The 26,109-nt window shown below is 40.2% G+C and overlaps 1 protein-coding gene across 2 annotated transcripts in view; it reads left to right on the forward strand.

Moving 5' to 3' along the window:
- Positions 1-26,109, forward strand: part of TRHDE (thyrotropin releasing hormone degrading enzyme) — a 309,348-nt gene that overhangs the window by 274,944 nt on the left and 8,295 nt on the right. The window contains exons 13-19 of one of the 2 annotated variants that reach the window (XM_077338833.1): positions 3,792-3,939; positions 6,375-6,527; positions 8,846-8,955; positions 9,900-10,007; positions 20,450-20,617; positions 21,121-21,261; positions 25,342-25,423. In XM_077338833.1, coding sequence (XP_077194948.1) covers positions 3,792-3,939; positions 6,375-6,527; positions 8,846-8,955; positions 9,900-10,007; positions 20,450-20,617; positions 21,121-21,261; positions 25,342-25,423 — 910 coding nt within the window. The remainder of the gene's footprint in view (positions 1-3,791; positions 3,940-6,374; positions 6,528-8,845; positions 8,956-9,899; positions 10,008-20,449; positions 20,618-21,120; positions 21,262-25,341; positions 25,424-26,109) is intronic. The other variant, XM_077338834.1, reaches the window with a different exon arrangement.

Consider the following 26,109-nt stretch of genomic DNA (forward strand, 5'->3'; position numbering starts at 1 on the left):
TGTAAGCCGCTGGGAGAGCCTTTAATGTAAAGAAAAGCAGGCTATAAAAACGTATTCTTCTACTTTTTCCCTGTCACTACCCCCTTCCCCCATTTAAGAACTATCTAACAGTAACAAGCTAGTCACGTTCTATAAATTCCATATGAAACAGATGATGCAGAGTGGTTTTCAGAGCCATAGCAACTAAATCACCTCATTTCCATTGTTTCAAAATTGCCAACCGGTTTGTGGCCAGCTTGGGTTTTCTAATTTTGATTTAAACACAACTCAGAATGGCTCCGGTGGGTGGTGGGCTTGTGGATTTATGGTACACTCATATGTGGGACTCTCAGTGCTCTACAGAAACCCTGTCGTTTTTCTAACAAAGTCTGTTTGACTGGTTTTGGATTTATGAAGGAAATAATTCAGAATGGAGTAATAATTTTCCCTTGCCAATTACGCTACCATTTGGTACTTTGTCCCTAAGGGGGAAATTGAATGTGTTGGGATCTGTTTGTGAGTTCAGTTGTACAACGAAGCAGAACAAACCAAGGTCATAATGAGGCTGCACAACACTCGCAAATATCTCCCTTTACCTAGATGTGCAATCTTGAACTCACTCAATAATATCTCTCCTATTCTAAGTTATATGTACTTGTTAATTTAAATATTAATTTGTCACAATAATTTGGAAGATGTTAAGTCATGTTGTATTATTGCTTATGAATTCATTTTAAGTCTTTTGGATAGTTTGATTTTTAAAATGTGAAGGCTGCTTTCTCTAAGAGTCACAGTACTTTTCCAATATTGATATTTCTCTTCTTAGTTAGTGATACCCAAATAATAAATATTAAATTATTTGGATTCTTATAGAGAATGAACTTTGGCTTGAATTTGATGGGCTTGAAGTTCAGTTTGCATGCTATAGCAGTCCGCCATATATCAAAGATGGTGGGTTGATTCTGATGTAATGCCAAATGATAGCTCAGTGTACTGTGAAGGAATCCTGTTTGCAGTGTGAACATTCAAAGAAAACATTCAAATTATTATTTGTCCTAATGTATCCAAATCCCCCTGCCCAGCACTTTATTTATTCAGAAGTAAATGGTTTGGGTCCATAAGACTGCCAGGACAGAATGTCCCCTCAGTAAAATACTTAGTGATTTAAAATCACTGTTAGTGATTTAAAGTGCCCAAGCATTCAATCTAATCCTTTAAGCCTAATCTCAGGTTTTAGAGATGACAGCCAAGTTTGGACAGTGGTTGTTTTCTGGTGAGTAAAAATCCTGTACAAGCTTTCCTGTACAGGCTTTCCCATCGGCAAGTTATGGAAATTCATGGACCTTCCTGGCAAGTCCTGGTTTTTTTATTTACCAGGCCAAGCTTGGAAAAAGTCATTTCAATTCTCATGGATGTGCCTTTGTTGCGGACTCTAATGGCTGGGCTCAGCCTGACTCCTGACAAGTTGGCAGTAACCAAGATCCAAAAGGCAGTTGAGAATACAAGGAAGAACTTTATTAAACAGAATCTACAGAGTTGTTAGACGGAGTCAAGATCCCCTAAGTAAAAGATCTTGGCAGTAACAAAGAACAATAGAAACCTCAGGATAGTTATAGGTTATTTTTGATAAGGGAGGGGGGACATAGGCATTTCTGCGGGAGAGTATAGGGCACCAAAGGTGCCGGAATCCACAGACTGCCAGATGGCCAGGGTCTAATCTCTACAGCTATATTTCTGTTGAGTCTTTGCTGTCCATGCAAGGTCGCAAGAAGAATTTGATAAAGTAAAAGGAGGAAGACGCTCCACTGGGAAAGTAGGGAAGTCATGGAACCAGAGGACAGATTTACAGTTTTACAACACCTGGCTTTGCCAGGCTTCAGGAAACGAAATGAGACAGGCATGAATCGGGGTTCATGACACAAGCTGGCTCTTAGAAAGGCCTCCTTCGCTTCAGTCAGGGGCTGTTAGAGGCTACTTCACAGCAGGCCTGAAAGGAGGGGGGAGGGAACACACTCACCTGCCAGCTCTGCGAGGCAGCGTGAAGGTTTCCCGGCCTAAGGGGGAAAGGAGACCACTCCCCCACGCCACTTAATATGTCTTTGTCAGCAGCCAGGTGCAAACTGGCTGCTAGCTTGTCAGATTGCCCCTGGCTGGGCTGGGGGGCAAGTGGGCTGTGTCGCATCCCTATTGGTCCAGAGATTGGAGTGGCCATGCCCACTTTCCACCCACCTAGGCCTTAGGTTTTCATTTTATACAGTGAAGCTGTTCCAAATAGGTAGGGAAAATTAAATAGGGGCCTACTAACCAGTACAACAGATCTTCCAAGAGAGAAATAAACAAAGAGCTCAGAGAGGGAAAGACATGGAACAGAACAGATGATAATGAATTCAGCCAGTTAATGATTAACTGACTCAGCTGTGGGTTGTCCAGTTGCTGCTGGTTTCCTCAGTGAAAATAGTGCCTTCACTTTATTATTATTATAGTTGTTATTGTAATTATCAAAGTAAAAGCAGATACTGAAAGAGATGTGACTAATGTGGGTTGGTTTCAGTTTCTTTGTATGTCTTACTGTGTGGTTTTACTTACTAAATCAGTATCTGATAGATCATATGCAAGACTTTAAAGAGTATTCACTGAATTATAAGTTTGGAACATCGGCTGGATTTAAGTAAGAAAGAAAAAATAAGGTAACTTCATTGCTCAGTTCTTTTATTTAAGACAGTAAAATAAGAACACATGCAAAAAAGTCAGTGAGATCTGACAAGTCCAGCATCCTTTTTCACAGAGTGGTCAATCAAATATCCCAACAGGTCTACAACCACAGGTCATAGATGCTATAACCTGTCCCCATAGTAGCCTCCAAAACTGGTACTCAGAAGTTTACTGTCTTCAATCATAGAGACTCCATCATTTAGCCATCATGGCTAAATAGTCACTGATGTCCCACTCTGAATTTGTATAATCCTGAAGCCAACAAAGCTAGTGGTAATCTCTACATTTCTGAGCTTCAATCTGAAAGAAACACCTCCATTTGTGTGTCCTCCGTCTACTGGCCACAGACAGGGAAAAAGCATTTACTTTCACTTTCTCCATCTCATTCAAAGTTAAATAAACCTCGACTGTGTCTTGTTATTTAAAATATTTTCTTTATCTTTAAAATAAAAAGCCAAAAATTCCTTAACCTTTAGTTAGACAAAGGATGCTCTAATCTCTTGATCATTTTAGTTGTCATTTTTGTACCTTTTCAGAAATATAATATCCTTGTTGAGATGAAGCAATCATGATTGTACCAGCACCTTACAAGTTGTTTTGTTTCCTAATAATCCCTAGTGTAATATTTGCCTTTTTAAACACTGGTGTGCCTTGAATTGATAATTTCATTGAGTTATGCACCACGACCCCAAGACCTTCTTTCTGGTCTGCCACTTAGTTTTTCTTTGTTATCCATGACTAGTAGGAAAGTTCTAGTGTGCAGTGCTTGTGAAATGTTACTTTCTGTCTTCTGTCTTTAAAAAACCTATCTTGCATAACATAATTTATTTCTTCTATAAAATTTTGTGGGTCTTACAATTCATTTAAACTTGTCAACATCAATTATTTCAAAATAATTAATTTAGATATTGTTATGATTATGATGTATAAGCTGTTTTAAAAGTCATTCAGCATTGGTTTTATTTAGTGGTTTTATTTCATGATGTGATGAAATAATCATGCTTTTGCCTTGTATGCATAAAAGGGAAAGACTAAATCACTTTCTAGTGTAAGTATCTTTTTCTGAATTATAATTAACTATACCTTCCTTGATTATACAGAGCTGGTTATTTGCCTCAGAATATACCACTGGAGATCATACGATACCTATCTAAGGAAAAGGAATTTCTGCCTTGGCATGCTGCCAGCCAAGCTCTTTATCCTCTAGATAAATTGCTGGACCGCACTGAAAACTACAACATCTTCAATGTAAGGCTACATACATATATAAACATATTGCTTTCCTGTTATTACACTCACCAGTAAAATTCTTTATCTGACCAAAGGCCTTTCTGTGTGATCCAAATATGCCCTAAAGTATGTCCCAAATGCTCCCTGGTGTAAAGTTCCACAAGTACACATTTAATGGCAATATTGGCTCAGTTCAAACATAATATGAAATCAGTTGACATAGCATGGAGCCCGAAACGCAGCAAAACCTAGATGCACACCTCACAGAGATAGATGAAGTACATTAAATGTTTTTGTCTGAGTAAAGAAATCAAGTAAAACTGAATGTTAGCTTGCATAGGTTGTTTATGAAAGGGGGACTTCAATGCAGGAATGCGTTCCCAACATTTAATTCCTCCCCTCCCTCCAGTTCTCCCAGCTGAACTGGCAACAGATTGAGGGCTGAATTAGATTCAGTGTCTCAGTTCTTGCCTACAAAACCCTAAATTGTATGGGACCATTGTATCTTTGGAATCGCCTCTCCCATTATATCCCCCAAAGGGCATTAAGATCTAGAGACTAGAACCTGTTCAGAATCTTTAGCCCCAAGGAGATTAAATCAGCCTGGTGGAACACTCTGCCAAACAAGATCAGAGCCTAGAACGGAAGTTCCACAGGGCTTGCAAAACAGTTTTTCCTCTAGGTCTATAGTTGGGGTCTGACATCTGAACCCATCAACATCTGTACCTGCCAAGCTATACCCCCCCAGTGAGTGTTATGATTTATGATCCCCCTTCCCCCTCACATGATAGACAAATCTTTATGGGCAATATCATTGATTGATTGGTTGATTGGTTAATTGGTTGATTGATTGATTGATTGATAGCCTGACCTTCCAAATTGTTCAGGGCAGGTAACAGCATTTATAAAGACATCATATAACATTTTAAAAACATTATTAATCTAGATCTAATTGCACCTAACTAATACTTTTCCCAAACGGGGGTTGTTATTTTGGGCCTTGACCGTATACCTGGTGGAATAGCTCCATTTTACAGGCCCTTGGAACTGGCTGAGGTCCCGCAGATTCCTGATCTCCTTTAGGAGTGCATTTCACCAAGTTGGGCCAGGGTCAAAAAGGCCCTGGCTCCAGTCAGGGACAATCTCATCTCCTTTGGAACGGGGATCCCAAGTAGATGTTGAGCCGAAGAACTTAGTGCTCTTGGGGGAATATATGGGAAGACAGATATGCAGATGATACCACTCTAATAGCAGAAAGTGAAGAGGAACTAAAGAGCCTGTTGATGCGGGTGAAGGAGGAGAGTGCAAATGTTGGCTTGAAACTCAACATCAAGAAAACAAAGATCATGGTATCCGGTCCTCTCAATTCCTGGCAAATAGATGGGGAAGAAAATGAGATAGTGACAGATTTTATTTTCCTGGGCTCCAAGATTACTGCAGATGGGGACTGCAACAAAGAAATTAAAAGATGCTTGCTCCTGGGGAGGAAAGCTATGGCAAATCTAGACAGCATCCTAAAAAGCAGAGATATCACCCTGCCAACAAAAGTGCATTTAGTCAAGGCTATGGTATTCCCAGTTGCAATGTATGGCTGCGAAAGTTGGACCATAAGGAAGGCCTTATGGCCATAAGGAGGGCCTTACGTCAAAGAATTGAGGCTTTTGAACTCTGGTGCTGGAGAAGACTCTTGCGAGTCCCTTGGACTGCAAGGCGAACAAACCGGTCAGTCCTAGAGGAGATCAGCCCTGACTGCTCCTTAGAAGGCCAGATCCTGAAGATGAAACTCAAATACTTTGGCCATCTTATGAGAAGGAAGGACTCCCTGGAGAAGAGCCTAATGCTGGGAGCGATCGAGGGCAAAAGAAGAAGGGGACGCCAGAGAATGAGGTGGTTGGATGGAGTAACTAAAGCAGTAGGTGCAAACTTAAATGGACTCCGGGGAATGGTAGAGGACAGGAAAGCCTGGAGGATCATTGTCCATGGGGTCGTGATGGGTCAGACATGACTTCGCATCAAACAACAACAATGGTCAAAATTATCCAAATCAACAATTGATAAACGGCTTTTGCTATTACTTTATAAATTTCACAAAAATACAAGTCTTTGTGTCAGATTCAGCCCAGAGGATCATTTAACCAATAGTTAATACTACTAACTTTTGTGTATATGGTACCCAAGTTAGTGTGGTGACATTTGTTTGGATGACCAATTAACTATGGCTAATTTATTTAAGCCATGATTTGCCACTGAAAAGCAGTGGACCTGTGCTCACTTACCTGGAAGTAAATTTCACTAAATAAAGGAGGACTTACTTCTGAGTAAATAGGTATATGTTTGTACTATTACATTCACTGTTAACTGAGTTGTAACCTTTGGTTTGGAGAATCTTCTTTGTGGCAATTATAAATTTTGACCTAAATACAACATCTGATATGTTTCCTTCCCTGTTATAGATCCATTTCGTGTTTAGCCTGCCTGCAAAAAAAAAAAAAAAGGAAGGAAGGAAGGAAGGAAGGAAGGAAGGAAGGAAGGAAGGAAGGAAGGAAGGAAGGAAGGAAGGAAGGAAGGAAATTTTAGTAACTAAGGACAGTAAAAAATATTGCTGGGTGATTCATTATTCCTTTTTCTTGTCCCCAAGATCTCATGCAATAGCTTGGAGAGGTGTCCTGCTCCCGGGTGCAGGCAGCCTGATGGGGGGGAAGGGCTGTGACATGACGAAAGGCCTTCCCGGGGCAAGGGGCCATGGAGAAGCCCCCCTTGGCAGGAAAGGGCCCCCCCTCAGCAGGGACACCTCTGCTAAGCCGCCCTTCCACTCCAGCAGGCAGGCGTGCTTCTGAGGCTGGGGCGAGCACCATTCGAGGGAGGGTGGGAGTTGTTCCAACCGGGCCCTATTTCAACTTGGGCAGCCAGACTCTCTCCACCCCAGGGGCAGTCTTATATATAAGAAAATCATGGATAAGGATAATTTTAAAATACATTTTAAGGCTGCATATATGTTTCTTTTAAGAACTAGGAAAATCTGGCATTAAGAAAATTACAATATGACTGTAGTTATAGAGAAATACTATTCAATTGCAATTCATGATAAAGAGAAAGTAAATGTCCCTATTGTGTAAGGATCAAAAGTAGAGACTTTGTTACCCAGCCTGTGCCTTTTAAAAATGTCAACAACTAAAAGGACGCTGAAATACAGATCTCATTAAATTGTCCAGTTTTGTAATGCAACTCACATTATTCAATATTATTGCATCAATTGGCTGTCCCTGTGTAATGGTTTTGCCATTTTTGTGCATATGTAGACAGCTATGCCTATCAATGCCTGTCAATTTCACCTTTGTGTGTAGCCCAAATGTGTCACTTATAAATATTTAATGATGGACATTACTCAGACATGCATTTTTAAGATGAGAGTAGCCTTGCCAAAGTAAATACTAGCCTGTCAAAGAACCAGCATGTTGTCATACCTGCTTCCAGTATACATTGTATGTTTCAAAACAAGATCCAGTAAATGTTAGCACTTTTAAGCCCATTTATTCCAAAGGGCCATTAAATTCAGTCTTATATTCTTCTATTGAAATCAGTGGGATTTTAACAGAACTGAACCCAATGATAGGTTCTTTGAGTTCTAATTTTAATTTAGATGACATATGCTCATTGTACGTGAACTCCACTGGACTATCTATAATATTGGTGGCTAAACAGTGGAATGCATACTACATGGACAACAGACACCCTTGGTGCTTCTGGATGCCTAAAATCCTGGTGAGAGTACAGTCAGAGCCATTGGCTACTTCTTCTCCTGTTCTGTGGTACTTTGCCAGCTTACTAAATCAGACAGAAAATGCCATCAATACAGAGGAGTAGCTGGATTTCATGTGTAGTGTGATCCCAAGCAAGGGTGTGCAGAAGTAAAAATTGATTCAGGCCATTTGACATTTTAAAAAATTGAGTCAGATTGTTTAATAATAGAATTGAAGCTATATCAGAATGGAAGCTATTCACATTAGGAAATCATACTTGGTTCAGTTGGGTTTAATGGGAAGAATGGGTGTAACTTCTTCTTTCCGTATGCAAATATACTGAAATTCTCAGAACTGTGGCAATCATTGAAGGGATTCTCCACCTGCCCTTTCTAATACATTAGTCCCCTGATGTTTTGCATCACATGTTATTCTCGTAATGTCTTTGAAATAGAAAATTTTGGGTAGTATGTGCTCTATCTTCTCCTTCCCAAGACTAGATATCTTTATTGTTATACGAGGCAAGATATTTATTTTATCCTAGCAAGCTTAGTTCCTAAGAACAACCTGGAGCTGTGATTATATAGACTTAGAAAGCTTTTCCAAAGCCATGAGACATGCAGTCATTCAAAGAAAAGGAAAACCATTTGCAGGAAAACAATCCTCGCAATCCTATTTGGTAGGCAGATGAGTTACCCGTCCTAGCTGGACAAGGGCCCTGTCAGCCACATACATACCGACACTACAGTTTTAAGCAGAATTAATTTCAATGGGCATAAAAAACCTCTTACAATTCTGCCAGCATTTATGAAATCACTTTCTTCCCCTGCAGCTACTCCAACCTGGGAAAACAAAATAGCACAGCAGGAACAAAAATAATTATCAGATGAGACATTTTCCAACAACTAACAAATGTCAGAAATAATTGTTTAGATTTAAAACATTACATCTTTATTCTGAATTGTCATCTCAGTATTTGGACCTGACTTGTGGCACATTTGGCAAAAAATAAGCAAAAATATTGGCCACTACTAATCATAAAGTAGTATGTAGAAACATTCCAGTGAGTGACTGAAATTATATTTTAATATTTTATTAATATTTTTAATAATTGTATGGTGAATGGTAGTTTGACTATTAAAGTATTTAATGCAAGATTGTTGTTGTTTTTTTCTGTCTCTCAGGAATATATACTAAGACAAGTTGCTTCAATGTATCTGAAGCTTGGATGGCCAACAAATAATGTGGACAAATCCTTTGTTCAAGCTTCCTACCAAGCTTCCTACCAGCATGAGTACTGTTATACATTTTTAAAAAAAACTGTAACAAAGTATTTGTAGTAACCTGAATTTTAGAAACTTAATTTATGCTTCAATAGTGTCACTTTATTTGGGATTTTCTTTATGGTGATGAGGATGCAGAACTCAGCCAAGATCTCTGGTTTTCATGAGAGATGATTAAGGACTTTTTAACCTTCTGAAATACAAATAGTGGATGGACTGTGCCTTAATTTGTCTTAATTCATATTGCAGCTGCACAATTAAGAAGATTCTACCTTTTCATAGAATTTGAGAAAAGAAACCAAGTTTAGTATATTGTTCAATTCTGTTTAGAGATGGAATAGCTCTGCTTATTTGTAAATGAAAGAGGCACTCAGTATAGCATTTTAAATGTAGTTACTACCCCAGCTTTTTCCTCAATGGGGACCAAAGGGGTTATTCTTCTTTTTTCCCCTCACAGCAACACAGTGAGGTAAGTTAGGCTGAAAGTATGTGACCGGTCCAAAATCACCCAGTGAGTTTATAAAGCAAGATTGGAGTGTGAATTTGGGCCTCCCAGACCCTAGTCAGGCCTGGCACCAATGAGTCCTCCCTCAAAGGACAAAAGAGGCCTGGAAAGAGCCCTGCCCCCTTTCCCTGCCTTTTACTTGGAGAAACCCAGCCTGGAATATTGTGGTTGCCTAGCAACAGCAACTGAAGGAATTGGTTTGTTAAAGCTACAGATAAGCCTTTTATCAATGTCAGATTTTTAACTCCCCCCACCCCCAATGTTTGTTAGATTTCTCAATGTTCTGCAGTGTCTTTTCACTGGTCTTTTCACTGCTCAAGTCACTGGATTTAAGTACCCAAAGTTTTGGCCAACTTCACTATTAGTAAATAGATTTTTCATGTGATATTTGAGCACATCTGTTTATTAACATGCCTTTAATGTTTTTTATTTGTGTTTTGGAATAACCAGGGAGTTACGCCGTGAAGTCATTATGCTGGCTTGCAGCTTTGGCAATAAGCACTGCCACCAGCAGGCTGCAACATTAATCTCAGATTGGATTTCCAGCAACAGAAACAGGTAAAAGAAGAATGTTAAAAAAAAAGAATCGCTGCATCTTGTGACTTGGGAATTCTATGGGAGAAAGGTAGATACTAGGTTATACAAGCATGTAGCTGAAGTGATGGAGAATTATTTGTGCAATACAGCACTCTATAACCCCCCCCCCCAAAAAAAATCAGGCTTCTTTGGGTCAGTGGGCTTAAATGAACAGTGTAGAGCAGGGGTAGTCAACCTGTGGTCCTCCAGATGTTCATGGACTACAATTCCCATGAGCCCCTGTATAGAGGACAAACTGGGAATCTGCTGTAGAAGAAAAGGATCAGCAAAATTCACACTACTCTCCTCCGCAAGCAGAAATTCTGTTCCATCTGGAGAGCTGCTGAATGACATAAGCCTGTGTAGTACAAACTCTACTTCCCATCATGATAGAGAAGTACTATCTCCACAAAGCAGTAACAAGTTTTCTTTCCAGCAAATTTAGATTGAACTTTCACAATTTTGTCTTTAAAGACACGAATATTATTATGATTGATCACAGAGATGACTGTAAAGCCTTCAAGACAGTTGAACAGAACTTGAGCCCCAATAACACCTTTAAGTACCAACAGAATTTTCTAAGGTATAAGCTTTTGTAAGTCAGATAACATTTATACCTGACAAATTGAACTTTGACTCACAAAAGCATCTGCCCTGGAAAATCTTGGTTTTTCTTTTTAAGCTGCTACTGAATTTGAATTTTGTTCTGCTATGACAGATTAATATAGCTATCTGCCTTGAGATTGTTATGAGTACTTGGAGTTTCCATATCTGGGAGTCAAAATGTGATTTACTCTCAAGAGGTGTATGCTAAGGTAAAGATGCATCTTTGAAGAGGCAAATAGGAAACATCTAAATGATTCATTGCATGTAAAGAAGTTTGTCTGTGTGACCTTTAAGTAGATCTTTTCACGTGATATCTTCCTATAGTTTTGCTTATATAGTTCTACTGGAAATGAAAAACACTGAGATTCAAGAAGAAAAATACATACTAAGTTTTCTTTTGCATATTTCTGATAAGTAATACTAGGTTCAAAATTGATGAACATGTGCCTAAGCAATTTAGATGTTCATGTATTGATTGTGTGTAGATTATTTTATGACTTCTGCATATATGTAGAATAAAGTTCTGTTACTTACATAGAGAATCATCCACCCATGGTTGATCTTCATTTATGGTTAGTGGACTGTGTCATCTCTGAATGGATTAAAAATTCTCTAATATTTGGGACATTTCTCTTACTAAACGTGCATGTATCAAAATAGCTAAACCAGTGGTGAATGTTAGAGGCATCCATGTTCCTAGAAAAAGTTTATTAGTTTGTTGCTGATGGAAAATAATATAAGAAAAATGGAAAATAGTGTGTAGGTACCCGTGCTGAGGCAGCTGCATTTGGTTAATGCCAGGCTAAGGAACATTGGGTCCCTCCCTGTAGAAGCCCCACATGCCAGACATCTGAGCAGGGACTACCTCTCCCAAGGGCACTGGTGTGTTGCTGTTACTGGGCATGGAAGGGTTGGGAGAAGGTTATAGAATTGGATAATGCCATCATCACTGTTGTAATTTTGTTTTATGGATTTTATTGTAAACTGCTATGAGCCAGCAGCGTCCGGGAGTGGTGGTTAAGAAAAGCTAAAATAAATAAACAAACAAACAAACAAATAAATAAATAATGGCCTCTCCTTTTTTATGCATATAAGACTAGTGACAGCATAAACTGCAGGTATAGTCTGAAAGCACAAGTATAAACCTGTGATGATATCATTGTATTGAAACCACTGGAAATATTTGAAACCTAGATCACTAAATGAAAACTAGCAAAGCTACTTTAAAATAAATATATGCAGCCATTTAAATACATATTGTGAATTAAAATGCAATTGCTGAAATTCATCTCTAGCCCTGTGCTGTGGAAGATACTGCTTTCAGAAAATTAAGATGTTTGCTGCAGCCCTCTCATGTGTGAAGAAGTACATTACTCACACTCCTTACTTATGACAGCATAGTAGCTCAGCCTAAAAAATTAAATTAAAAGAATCACCATACGGTCTGCCTGAGCCTGAGAATCAACCTTGTTAACCTCCTTAACCTTCATAATGTATCAGTTTTGAAAGTAAAATGTGTTTGAAAATATATTATTCCTTGCAGAGTTTCTTCTAGAGATAAGTCCACTACATTTGTATTCTGAGCTTTAAAGCTAAAAGAAATAACAGTAGAAAAAGAATATCTTGTTAGCTCCCCAATATCAAAATAAAATGCTGAGTTATAGGGCATCAACTGTAATACCTGAATCATTCAAGCATTACTTTGGTGGTAGTATTGCTTCTGAAAACCTTTTATTTGTAGTCAGGGCTTGTGGTAACTCTGGAATGTATTCTCCACATACTGTATGGTTTCTAGCCATCCCAGTACAGTTGACTGTGTATGATGCTACAGTGTAGCATGGTGTATAAAATACTGGTTGCTTAGCAGGAGGGCAGGATAAACCAGCAGAGAAAAGATGCAACACAAATATCTTCTGGAATAAATACAACTCCTACAGGAGCATTGGCATTGCATGAGAAAGGAACTGGTTAAAACGGTCAGCAGACTGCAGATAACCGTTCCCGGCCCCAAGGAAGCCTGCCTGGCCTCGGCTAGGGCCAGGGCCTTTTTGGTCCTGGCCGCAACCTGGTGGAATGAGCTCCCGGAAGAGCTGAGGGCCCTGCGGGAATTACCAGCATTCCGCAGGGCCTGTAAGACGGAGCTCTTCCGCCAGGCTTATAACTGAGGCCGGGCGGAAAGAAGATCAGCCCCCCCTCACAAACTGGTGGTAGAGAGCGTCGCCCTCCTCCATAGTTGAGGATGCGTAGAGCAAATGAGTAGATTACGCCATCGCTGTTGCCATTACTGTAAGTTATCGGTTTTTATTGTCATTTTATGGTTTTAGGGGACGGGGTTATGTAAGCTGCCTCGAGCCTTCGGGGGGAGGTGGGGTATAAATATAAATATAAATATAAATATAATAATAATAATAATAATAATAATAATAATAATAATAATAATAATAATAATAATAATAATAATAATAATAATAATAAATAATGATCCCAGGTGGCGCCCTGGGGCATCTGCCTAGGCATCAGCCTGGAGCGTGGAGCCCCTTGCCATCTGAAACCCACCCTGGGAATACGGCTTGATGAGGAACCAGTGGGTGTAAGCCTCTGTCTGGCTCCCCAGTTCACCTGGCAATGCGAGCCTGTCATCCCAGCTGAGTTGGCATCCAGCTCGCATATGCACCATCCTTTATGGAGACCCCACAGATGGGGGAAACTGATTCGCAGACCTGTTTCCCCGAAGGATCCTCCCATGCCAAACCACCACAAAACAAGGCCATAGGCCTTGTTACCACCAACAGTCCTGAAGCCGCAGCCACGGACACTCCAGAAAGGTGCTAAATAATTCAAAGGCTGTACAAGCTACAGAGCAGCCCACTGGCATGGCCTTGTCAACATACCAATTTCCATTAAATTTGAACCCTAGTAGGTTAAAATCGTTAGGATGAACTGAGAGCAGGCAAAATGCCAATTGGATATCGCATTTTGCCATAAGTGATCCAGGGCCACAGGAATAAACTATATCCATGGCATGGTCAAATGGAGCATACCTGACCGAACATAGCTCAGGTGCAATAGCATCATTAACTGACGATCCTTTTAGGTAGGAAAGATGGTGATTAAGGCGGAAGTATCCAGCCACTTTTTAAGGGACAACTTCCAATGGGGTAAAGGTAAAGGTATCCCCTGTGCAAGCACCGAGTCATGTCTGACCCTTGGAGTGACGCCCTCCAGCGTTTTCATGGCAGACTCAATACGGGGTGGTTTGCCAGTGCCTTCCCCAGTCATGACCGTTTACCCCCCAGCAAGCTGGGTACTCATTTCACCGACCTCGGAAGGATGGAAGGCTGAGTCAACCTTGAGCCGGCTGCTGGGATCGAACTCCCAACCTCATGGACAGACAGCTTCAGACAGCATATCGCTGCCTTACCACTCTGCACCACAATGTAAAGGGGCCAGCTACATGGCCAGCCTCACACTCTTTTTTAATTTTGTCCTGCATGATATCAGGCATGTCCCTAGCTGACTTCAGGTTAGGGCAGTCAGTGGCAATCCACTGGCCAGTGAATGGGATACGAAAACCATATTTAAAACTAGAAGCAAGATAGACAACAGAAGCCTTATTGGCATAGTGGGACAACAAAGCTAACAAAGCAGCCAATTTGACTGGTATTGGGGTAAGGACTCCCAGATCTGCGTAAGCAAGCTTAGGCTTCTTTTGTGGTAGATGATGAACCTCCAGATCTCGACCCACTTTCCTTCTTGGAAGAGGGCAGGGATCCCTGAAAGGAAAGTTGATAATTGTTTCCTTTCTGACAGTTCAACGTTGCATGTGATCTACCGCATGATTCACATGCATGTTCAAAGCTACACTGTTTGCATTTACATCCTCTCCTGTTGAAGTCCCAGCAAAAAAGACCACCAACTTTTTTGTAGAAGCAACCTTCTTCTAAGCTTCTCATTAGTACCTGATACCAGGGTTTACCTTCACAAACCAAGTGGCCTGATATATGACTTCCCATCTAATAATCACATTGTGAGAAATAGCTCACGGAATATCTGGTCATAACCTAGGGTAGTCTCATCCCTTGTGTACTCTCTGGCTTTCAGGGCATGTGTAAGATGTCAGCTGCGGTGCCTGCCCCTTTCAGGATAGGCTGCTAAAACTAGAGACATATAGTCCACATATCCCCTCAGTGAATTGTGAAATGCCCATTCATAAGAAACCTTCACCTTTTTTCTTTTCTTAGAGAGCTCACCAGTGTTGTCCCTAACCTTCACGATCCTCATCTGAGGTGCTTCCATTGGAGATGCTTTCACTAACAGGATCCTGGAATGCGCTATGGGTCACAGTGGAACCTGTAAGCTGCATGTCAGTTTGGGGATAACCTTTCCAAAAAATGGCTGATTCCCCTACGTCACGTGGTTCTGTAACTTGATCAGCACCAGCTGCCCCATTACTCACCACTGCCTGCTGTCTGCTGCACCTATCCATCCTATTAAGCCTCTGATGTAAAATGAAGTAGCCAGAACAAGCAGCCGCAACACGCAAACACTGGGAATTAAACTAGCTCCGATTCTGGTAGCAAGCTGATTCAAATCTTGCCATCAATCATGTAGAAGTGTTTGCAGCCATGACTCTGAAATAGTGGTTGGATCAGATGCTAATGATGTACTTAGGAAATAGTCTTTGGGGAACTACATTCATTACTCTGATTACGGTACCCACAAATGTTTCATTAGAAATCTGGAAATCATAGCAATTCTTGCATGAATTTATCTAGTCCTTTTATTTTATTTATTTATGGCATTTATACCCAAGCCTTCCCTAAAGTCTCAGGGCAGCTTACAAAAGGATTTAAATAAATAAAACTGGACATTAACTATTGCATTTTTAAAAGAAAATTAATAATTAAATATAACAAAACGAGTTTCCAACTGCTTCCTTCCCCAAGTGAAAAAAGGGAAGAATAATAAATTCATTCAGATAGCTTTTATTTAGAAGGATGAGTTGTAGACACAGAGGCCAGTAAGCTACAAAGTTGTTTCTAGGCCTCAGTCATAGGCCTGCAGAACAGCTGTCTTTCAAGACATGCAGAAATGTTTAAGGTCCCACAAGGCCCTGATCTCATTCCAAGGCTCTTAGTCAAAAAGGCCCTGCCCCTAGTTGAAATCAATTTTACCTACTTGAGTTCAAAGATTTTAATCAGATTTTGTTCCCTTGAACATAACATTCATTGGCCCTTTATGCACGGCGCCAGATTCCACATGCTGGCGCCATGCCGTTGCGGCGGGGCACGATGCCCCGCCGTTTCCCGTGAACACACGGGAGCGGGGCACGCGCTCTTTACACCGGGGCTAGGAGGCCCGGCCACGGTAAGTGCAACGCCGTGGGCGGGGGCGGTGGGGAGGTGGGAAGGGAGTGGGGGATGGCAGGGGGTCACCCCTGCCAGCTCAGTGCTGCCACAGAGCCCGCAGGGGCGAGCGGTGTCCCTTAAGGGACACCACAGGTTGAGGCTGGGCGGCCCAACAAGCCTGGCGCTGCCGATTATGCACAACGCCGGGCCGCCGCAGCCCCGGCTTACCTCCAGAAGCTCCGGAAGATCCCGTGTTCGCTTAACACGGGTCTTCTGGAGCCCGGGGCCAGGAGGCGCCCGCACTCGTGGCAGCAGCGTGCATTCTCGGTGATTTTAACCGAAGCGCTGCTGCCGCGAGTGCAGGCCTTATGGCCCGTGCATAATGGGCCTTTGGGGGACATATAGAAGAAGCAGTCCCATAGATATGAAGGTCCCAGACCATTTAGGGCTTTGAAGGTAAGAACCAAAACCTTGGATATGATCCAGTCCTCAATAGCTGGGTGTCATCAGCATACTGTTGACAACCCAACCCAAAACTTCTGACCAGCAGGGCAAGGGGGCACATGTAAATGTTAAATAACATCAGAATGAGAATCGCTCCCTGTGGCACTCCACATTCCAGAGCTTGCCACTGGCAGATTCACTGTGTCCCCAATCTTGAAGAAAATATTGCAGCTATTTAAGGGCTGCACCTTGATTCCCTACATTGACTAGACATTAGCCTGTGATATCTATCCAACTAGTGATGGCCACAAATGCTAATAGCCCATGATATTTATCAAAGCTAGTGATTCCTATCAAAATATCCAGTAGGAATAAATTCTAACTATCCATTGCATAAATAAAAATGGTGATTGTTGGTATTGCCGACATAGCTCAGTTTTTTCCATCTGCATTTATTGTATGTTTTAAAAGACAGTTCAGGTAAGCATAACAAGCATTAAATCACAAAGATGTTCACTGCAATGCACTTCTCATCCTTTAAGGCTGAAGGAACACTTGTACTGCTGCCATATTGACGCCTACTTCCATGTAGAAACTTTCCCCTGGCATACACAGCAGGTTTTACTTTCTCCCTCCAAGTTTCTATAGTATGTATGGAAGACTGCAGACCATCAGAAGCAGTTTGGACTATAAGGTGGATGAGCAGAGCTTCAACTGAATGTCTAATTATTTACCAAAATATCTGTTATATTGGCACAATTCATATGTGTGATCACCCATCTTTCCATTCCTTGCCCTGCCATTCTCTAACTCCTGCCTCCTCATAACCAGGCAGACTAGCCAGAGAGCTACTGGATCTCTGGGACCTTCTCACCTTGAAGTAAGTCCACCCACTCATTGCTTTCAGCAGGCTCAGCCTTCCAGCTAGAGTATCCCCTCATGTCATCATCCACACATTTGACAATCTGGGCCTGTTCCACTAGTCCTGGCCTTTCTGATGGCCTTTTGGGGTGAGATTGCTCTTGTCTATTTTGACCTCTGCTCCTACCCGCCACGAGCCGTAAGGGAGTGGCGGGCTATAAATCTAATAATAATAATAAAAAATAATAATACCCACCCCCTCAGATTACCAGAGAGGACATACCAAGGTAAATTTTCATCAGCACAAGAAGGGAAGGTATCCCTCAATCCAAAACCATCTCTGGGCATACCCCTAGGTAGGATTGTATATAGTTGGGAGCTATTAGGAAGGATTGGATACAAAAATAAAGTCTTAATATTACTAGTTAGAAGTTGGGGATTTTCCTTCCTTGCCTTTTTACAAAAGAGATTAGGAGAGCATTATTGATGGATGCGGTACTGTAAGAATGCCAGTTTTTATAGTAAAGTGTTACAGACTGAGTTGATTTGTTAGGAAATAGTAGTATTCAATAGGCAACACAACTATCTTACCGCGAAAAATGGAAATTATTACATACATTCAGAAGGTCAAAACATTTGTATTCTTATGGGAGTTCTGTATTTTAAGAATTCTGTAATTAGTGCCATCACATAAAATAAATTTAGGCTAAATTCTCAAAATGAATCTAGGACTTCTGATTAATTTTCTTAAAAGTTTCCCTAAATGATTTGGAATATGTCAGTAAATCAAAGAACTGCCTAAACTGCGTCCAATTACACTTGAAGAAATTAGAACACCATTTGCCGGCAAGATAAATAATTAAGGGCCGATATTATAAATGTATTTCCATTTGTTAGAATTTGGTTTAAGCACGAACTAGCATATGCCAATTAATTATAACTTAAAAGATTGTTCTTAACTCTTTGTAAAGCTTTATTATTAATCATTGGGAAATAGATTTCTCTGTAAAGGCTCAGCATGATTTTAATTATTTTTTCTGTTTAATTTTTAATGTTTTCCAAAAGGATTTAATTTTTATCATCATCTGTGTTAGCCACATATTTTATCCTCTCCATGTCTCTTAAGATAAAAAAGTTTTAAGAAATCACAACGCTATTAAAATAATTCATTTAAAACAACACTTTCAAATGTTCATGTTTTTTATACTTTCTTCAGTATTCATCATGGCTTTGATTTATAATTACAGAAGGCTAAATAAACTTGTTAGAATTATCTTGATCAGTATTTAAATAACAAAAAATGCAATTTCTTCTCAAATCCATTTAGAGTATGCCAATATTGCCTGCTCCTGCAATAAAACTGAAGATTAGTTAGTAGAGTTTCACAACTGCTATTTCCAAGAAAATATTAAACTTATGTGGACCTTGGTTTTTTTTTTTAAGCTTAGGAAGTGATGGTTCATATTAACTGGTAAATTATTTATCCTTGCAAATAAATTACCTCTGTTAGAACATTTTTGATGGAATTTGTGGTAAAAAATAAAATAACTATGGAAATATTTATTTTTCATGATCAATGTTCTTTTTATGGAAACAAACAAACACCCAATCTGGGTTCATAATCCTGATTTAGTTCTTTTCTACAAATTCTTTTAAAATGTTTATATTAAATTTTGATTTGTGTTACATTTTCTAATAATGGAACAAAATTCCATTTAGTGCATTCTGATAGGTGGATTTTGTTTGGATGAAGCAGGTGTAGATATATAGATCTCCTGTTAAAAGCATTCATTTCTGAAAGCAGACAAGGTCTGACACATCTGTATATAAAAGTTTTTCCTCATCTAAAGCAACAAATGACTCATACATTCCTAACTGTTCAAATAATTATGACTGCCACTTTAAACAGAAGATGCAACTGTACAGAGATATTATTGGACATAGGATGATTGCGCATACATGAGAGAGTGAGTTCTCATATTCAGAGGGCTATTAAGTTATAAGAGGACTCTTTCCCTGGATTCCTACTGATTCATCCTTGTTCTTGTGTGCCCTCAGAGGGACAAGAAAGGAATCTGGGTAACTTTATTTCTCCTACTTTCACCAGATCCCCACCTGTACTACTTGGGGTGGGTAGCTGGAAAGCTGGCCTTGTCTCAGTCCCTTCTGAAAGCAGAATCACTTATGCCACTTAGTCATTTTCTGGCCACTGCAAGCAATGTAGAACTCACAATAAGCTGCTTTGCCTGTCAGCATACCTGGGTTTGGATTCTTCAGTATATACCACAAATCAACTTTAGTACAGGAAACAAATCCTTGAAGGGGCCCACAGCAATCTTGCATTAGTTCCCAGTTGGAACCTTGGATCTCCTTTCTCCATGACATATTTCAGATGAGACAAATCTATATGGTACCAATTAAAACATATTTTAATATAATATATCTGTATCTTCATATATTATCTGTTCCACATGTGATATTTCTGGTAAAGGTTTGGAGAAGGAGCATGTATCATTAGTGATTGTCACTCAATGCTTAACACCAACTCAGGGTGGCTGTCCCACCCCTGAGTGCCCCCTGCTCCAACTGGCTTGCCTGTCTGTCCAGCAGCCAGCCAATCGCCTTCCATCCGTCACTCCTGACCACCCCCTCCTCCTTCCTCTTCTATCCGAGGCTCGGAGGCTGCAGATTCTTGCTATGTGAGAGCTGCCCCTGCCAGTGAGTTCCCTAACAGCGTTTCCTAACATGCAGCCTTTCCATGTCCTGGGGGAGGGGAAAGGCCATCCATAGGATTCTTCCACCCCCCCCACCCCAGTCTAGCGCCCATTGTATTCCTGAATCCAACAGGTTTGGCCCCTAGTATAGAAATAATAGTAGGCAATGGGCACTACTACTACGTTGCTTTGAAGGATAGAACTGCATGTGAACTCAGTAATCACATGTGAGGTAATGATGGCAGCTCTTTTTCGCCCTTCCCTTGCCATAATAACAAAATCTGGTCTACTTTGTTTCTATAGGAAGCATAAAGGAAAATGGCAAAGCTTAAGAATAAGACTCACATAGGCTGTCCATTTGTTTTACCAAAATGTGAGTGATTTTAATTTGCATGTTCCTCTTACTGAAAATCATGTTAACATAATAGTACCATAATACCTTTTTTTAAAGAATACCATTAAATGTAAGAGACATCGTCTACTGCACAGGAGTTTCCTTGATGGATGAAGATGTATGGGAGTTCATCTGGATGAAATTCCACTCAACAATTGCAGTATCAGAGAAGAAAATATTGTTAGAAGCCTTAACATGTAGTGACGACAGAAATTTGTTAAACAGGTGCGTCAATTGAACTGACATTTCCAATCTTTATGAAAACTTATTGTTATACTAGTAACAGTATCACTTTACCCCCAAGCATTCTGCTGTAAATGGAAGCATTGGTAGTAACAGTAATAGGCACAGAAAATGCTTGTATTTGATGATGCCTCTTCTTCCAGACATGTTTCAAATCCCCATACAAACCATTGTGCATTGTGTTTAATTTTAGAGTGAACATTATCTTGGAGAAATTCTTTAGAATAAAGGATAAAATCTAGTCCTTCATTTGGATCATCCTGTTACCAGTAACAATAGCACATGCCTGTAGGGTATAACCTTTCAAATATCTTAATATTTCTTGTGTTATGTCCATCACAAAAAGAAACAGAAAGCTGTACAGTAGAATTCAATAACCATATAGTAATTTATAATCATTTCTGCAAGTCTTAAACTATCAAAAAGCATAATGTTGAGATATTTGTAAAAACTAACCACTTCTTTCTCTTCTCCCATTATTCAAGGCTTCTTAATCTATCTCTCAATTCAGAAGTTGTCTTGGACCAGGATGCAATTGATGTCATAATCCATGTAGCTAGAAATCCACATGGAAGAGATCTTGCTTGGAAGTTTTTTAGAGAAAAATGGAAAATATTGAATGCAAGGTAAATTAGTATTTTAACATAGGGTTTAGTAATACAGCATTCATTTTTGAATTGTTTTATGAACCTTTCTTTATGCAGACCAGCATATATGTCTATGTGTGTGTACATATCAACCTAACAATGCATAAAGAGTGATATAGTATTTTAATGAGATGCACCTATTTTCATATATGTAAGCATAATTATTTCATTGACTACTGGTTTGTATTGTAATATGATAGAGGGTTAAGTCCCATGATCCTACTATAAGCAGAGCCTTTCTCTGGAGCAAGGAACTTTCCTATGTTGGAAAATACATATTCTGTCAATGCAAAGCTCCTTGTACAGGAGGAAGGTTTCTTGTGAGAAACAGGAGAGTTTCTCCCCCCCCCCTCCCCACACACACCTTTCATCATATTGGAGTAATCAAAGTCTTTTTTCCCTGTAAATCATAACCAGATTGTACCATTAATAAATGCTGGACTACTCAAAACTTTTATCTTCCTTCAGTCTAATCCATATAAATGAGTAAGTCATATTGTGTCCTATACATCATAAGTCATATTGTGTCCTATTAGGAGGGCTTATACTTAAGTGTGCCTTGGATTGCAGTATCTCTTAAACTTAATAGTCAAGGCAAAGAAAAGGAAAGAGCAGGGCAGTTTTTTGTCCACTTACAACCTCCTCCTCCAGCCTAATCTATTCATGTTTACATGGAACTAAGTCCCATTGAGCACAGGGGGCCTAATCCTAGGTAAGTGTGTATAAGACTTCATTCTCACTTTGCCTTGGGTAGGGAAGAATTCTCCAGTGTAGAAAAAACTGCAAAGGAAAGGGAGACAGATGAGTTTCCCACAAGTAAGATGAACATCTTCCCCACTGCATGCTATGCCAATACACACATCAGAAAGCAATCAGTTCTCAATAGAAGAGCGTTCTTGCATAAATATCAGTTTTTCTTGTAATTATTTTGAGGATGATAAGCATCACAATACTTGAATTCCTGCTGTAAAATAGCATTTCAGAGGAAAGCTCTACCATTAGCATAATGAGATCTTGGGATCCAGCCCAATAAATACTGATTAAGATCCATACCTTCAGTTTATCAGCCCACTTGACCCCACAAGCCAGGAGGCTACAGTTGATAAAAGGTCATACACACACCCATACCCACACCCACAAAGGTGTGTATATGTGAGCTTTTGCTTGCTCAAACTGACATTTGAGTCCAAATTCTTGAAAGCCAGGCCATATTCATGATGATCTTCCTGCATAGAACAAAACAAGCACAAAATTACTGACAGGAAGCATGGGGAGCAACCTGGAGCAGGTCTAGACAGAAGTAGGTTACTTGTTATCCAATGAGGCATTACTACCAGGAAAGCGTCTTTAGACCTGCAGCCCTTCTCAAGGACAAGGCATACATAGATAAATAAATAAATAGATGAGAGGACAAGCTAACTAAAGTGAATCTAGAATTCTTGGCTCAACAGTAAATATAAGAAGGAAGTGACAAAACACTATAAATGCTATGCTTCCCCATGTGAGTGCAGCACTACAGCAGGGGAAAGTTAAAGGCACAATGAAAGACTGATTCATACCTTCCCCACAGCCTCAGCATAAGGAGTCGCAGGCTGAGTCATTATTGTGAACTCAACATTTGAATTCTTTGACCAAGTAGAGCTGAGAATCTGGATAAGGAATGGGAGAGAAGCATGGCCTATTTGTTTTAGATAACAATCTGTAATAGTGCTGGTCTGCAGACTAAATGGGGAAGGAAAAAATATGGCTCTGTTAGGTTATGTGGCAATTTCATGATACATTTACTTGAAAGGATCATGGCTACAATATTTATGAAATAACAGAGATTCAGTGAACAAAGACCTTGGGGCCAGGGTTACTTAAAGGACTGTGCCTTGCCAGCCAACCTCCTAGTTCAATCAATCAATCTTGTTTTGTATTAGTTAAAAAAAACCATAGCAACAATAAAACAGTAACAAACCATAGCAACAGTAAAGGAGTAAAATTAAAATGTCCAACAAGATAAAATTTGAAAAATGATAAAAATCATAAATTGGACATTTTTACAGATAGCAATAAAATACAAAGTCATAATTACAAATACATCTCATAAGAATAAAAGAAGACATAGATTCTAGAGACAAATGACAAATGACAAGTGGCCTAGAATTGACCTGTAATGGCCAGACATACTTTGATCAGCATGCCCTGTCATCTTTTTATCCTTTATACTGGCAGCAGTAAATCTTGCCATTTGGAAAGTAATTAATTGAGATTACTTAAGACTTATCTGTTTACTTCTCAAGCTGTATTCCCCCTTCTTGAAAGATGAGGTCAGTGACAACTAGAGAGAGAGAGCATTCTTTATGCTGGCTCCTCATGTGTGGAATTCGCTCTCCCTTAAGACACTCTTGGACTGATTATGAACTGGGCGGAATGCCCAAGCCAGCGGCAACAGGGCTTTGGGGAAAAACCCTGATTATACCCAATGATGATGCCATCCCGGTGCCACTGAGCCCTAGCCTGACCCAGGCCCTCGGAAGGCCCGCAGTAAGGGAACACGGTGTCTTCTACATTCCCAGAGGTGCTGCAGGTGCCAATGAGGACTAGGTCGAGCCAGCATTATGCATAATTGGAGGCCCAATGGCCCGGCTCCTCCCCTGACCTACGGCGTCCCTGCAGGGATGCCTCTCACCCCTATCAGCTCTGCAGAGCTGTGAAGCTGAACAGGGCATCCCCCACCCCCACCATGGTGGGAGGGCAGCATGCCATTCCCCTGCCAATGAGTGGTGGGGGCCCCATGCCCCCCCGTCTCTCCTCCCCCCCACCACAACAGCAGAGCACACCCGGCGCTTTTGGCCCCGCATTGCACATACCGCCATTACAGCCGGGAAGACTGCATACGCCAGGAGAGCCCTTCCCCTGTGCGTACACAAGGAACAGTGGGGCATCCCACTCCGCTGCAACAGAACGGCAGCAGCCTGGCGTGGTTGCCACCGTGCATAATCGGTTTTGGTGCTTAAGTGACCATATGATTTTCTACATTTTGCAGAAGCCTGCTTCTGGACTGGGATATGTTTCAGGGATTATGTTATCCTATCTTATACACTTGAACTGGTTTTAATGGATTGTTTGCTTTTCTATTGAGAATGCATTATTCTAATTGGAAGCCACTTTGAGCAGGAGTCATAGAGGCAGCATAAAAATTTCCTAAGCTTATAATCACATAACACAGAAACAACATAATTGCATTGCTCACCAGGCTATGTGATAAAAATATCAGTCCTTTTTAAATATGGGATATAGAGTCATGGCACACTGATTGAAATTAGAAAAAAAAATGTTTTCAGTTTTTAAGTACAAAACAACAAAAGCGGTCAGATATATTAAGTTTTAGTTAGTGGCATAAAAGTTTTTATCTCTAATGAGATAAATGCCACTATACTATAAAGGAGCTCAGCTTTCAAAGAGTCATATCCGGTTACAATATGCAGATACAAGTAGATAGTATGCGAACAGGAAGCAAACCAGGCAGTTTGCTGTTTCGGTACCCTTTGGTATTTTTAATTATTTCAGAGGTGCTTCCCAATTTTATTCCATGTTGGGTTCCCCTCCCTCCCATACTTGGGGGGAAGACAGTTCATTCCTTGCATGGGCAAGGTTTCTCTGTCTTGTAATACTGTGCTGCAATTCTGCACAGAAAAGACAGGGGGATCTGTTTCAGCCTTCCTGCAATATAGCACCTAAGATTGAAACATTTTACTCATGCAGTTGGAAACCTTCATATCCAGCCTTTCTTCCAGACTAACGTGAGGTTGAGATGTTAGGAGAAGCACTTCTCATTCTCTATCCTCACACAGTTTCTTCTCAGAATTTGTGTTCAGTTTCAGCTTCACCATAGTAAATTTTAATTTTTTTATGCATGACAAATTCTACCCCAACTAAAGTGGTCTGTGCCCCAAACCTAGAAAAGGATTTGCTATATTCTGCATTACTATATTCAAAATGTTTTATGGTCTGAGTAATCAAAAGCACTTTTTCAGTATATTCTCTGTTTTCCTTTTTCCCCTGCAATTGAAGATATGGAGAAGCATTATTTATGAATTCCAAACTTATCAGTGGAGTCACAGAATTTCTTAATACAGACAATGAACTAAATGAGGTAAATATTATGCAGGCCTGTATGTTTTATGCCTGTAGCATCTTGGAATCTGTAGTTTTCATATGTTTTCATATGTTTGATAAAAATGTTAACACATAGTAGCCATAGGGTATTCTGTCATATAATATTGCCTACAACTTATCCTTCAATATTATTTAGTAAGCATCCCTTACATGAGTCTTGTGCAAAGCAAATACGTCCCCTTCCAAAAATCTTTTTGATTAAGGGCTTGATTTTTTGCATATTTTCTCAAAACCATATTTACCCTTAGTACATGATGACATTGAGACTTGTGTGTTCCAGTGTTGTTTACCTGGTGCTACCCTAGAAGATTGTTCAGACACCTCAATTAACATTAACATAGGGAATAACAGCAAAGTTGTTGACTGATGAATTGGTATGACAATATATCTTGCCAGTTCTGAATTGGTTATACCATCTGCAAATTCATTTCTGATCACCAATCAAAGCTCTGGTGCTGAGATTTAAAGACAGTGTGCTTTAAGTATTGCTTTCTACCATAAAAGACTACCTTAATATTAAGATCAGGATGTGAGTCCCTGTTGAGTGTACTACCATATGCTGCAGATAGGTGGGTGGTGGGTATCCAAATGGGACAGGGCCTTTTCTGTGGTGTTGCCTCATTTGTGGGACTTCCTCTTCACCACTAATGCATGGCAACTCCT

Source organism: Paroedura picta, chromosome 5, assembly GCF_049243985.1.
Source record: "Paroedura picta isolate Pp20150507F chromosome 5, Ppicta_v3.0, whole genome shotgun sequence".
Taxonomy (NCBI): domain Eukaryota; kingdom Metazoa; phylum Chordata; class Lepidosauria; order Squamata; family Gekkonidae; genus Paroedura; species Paroedura picta.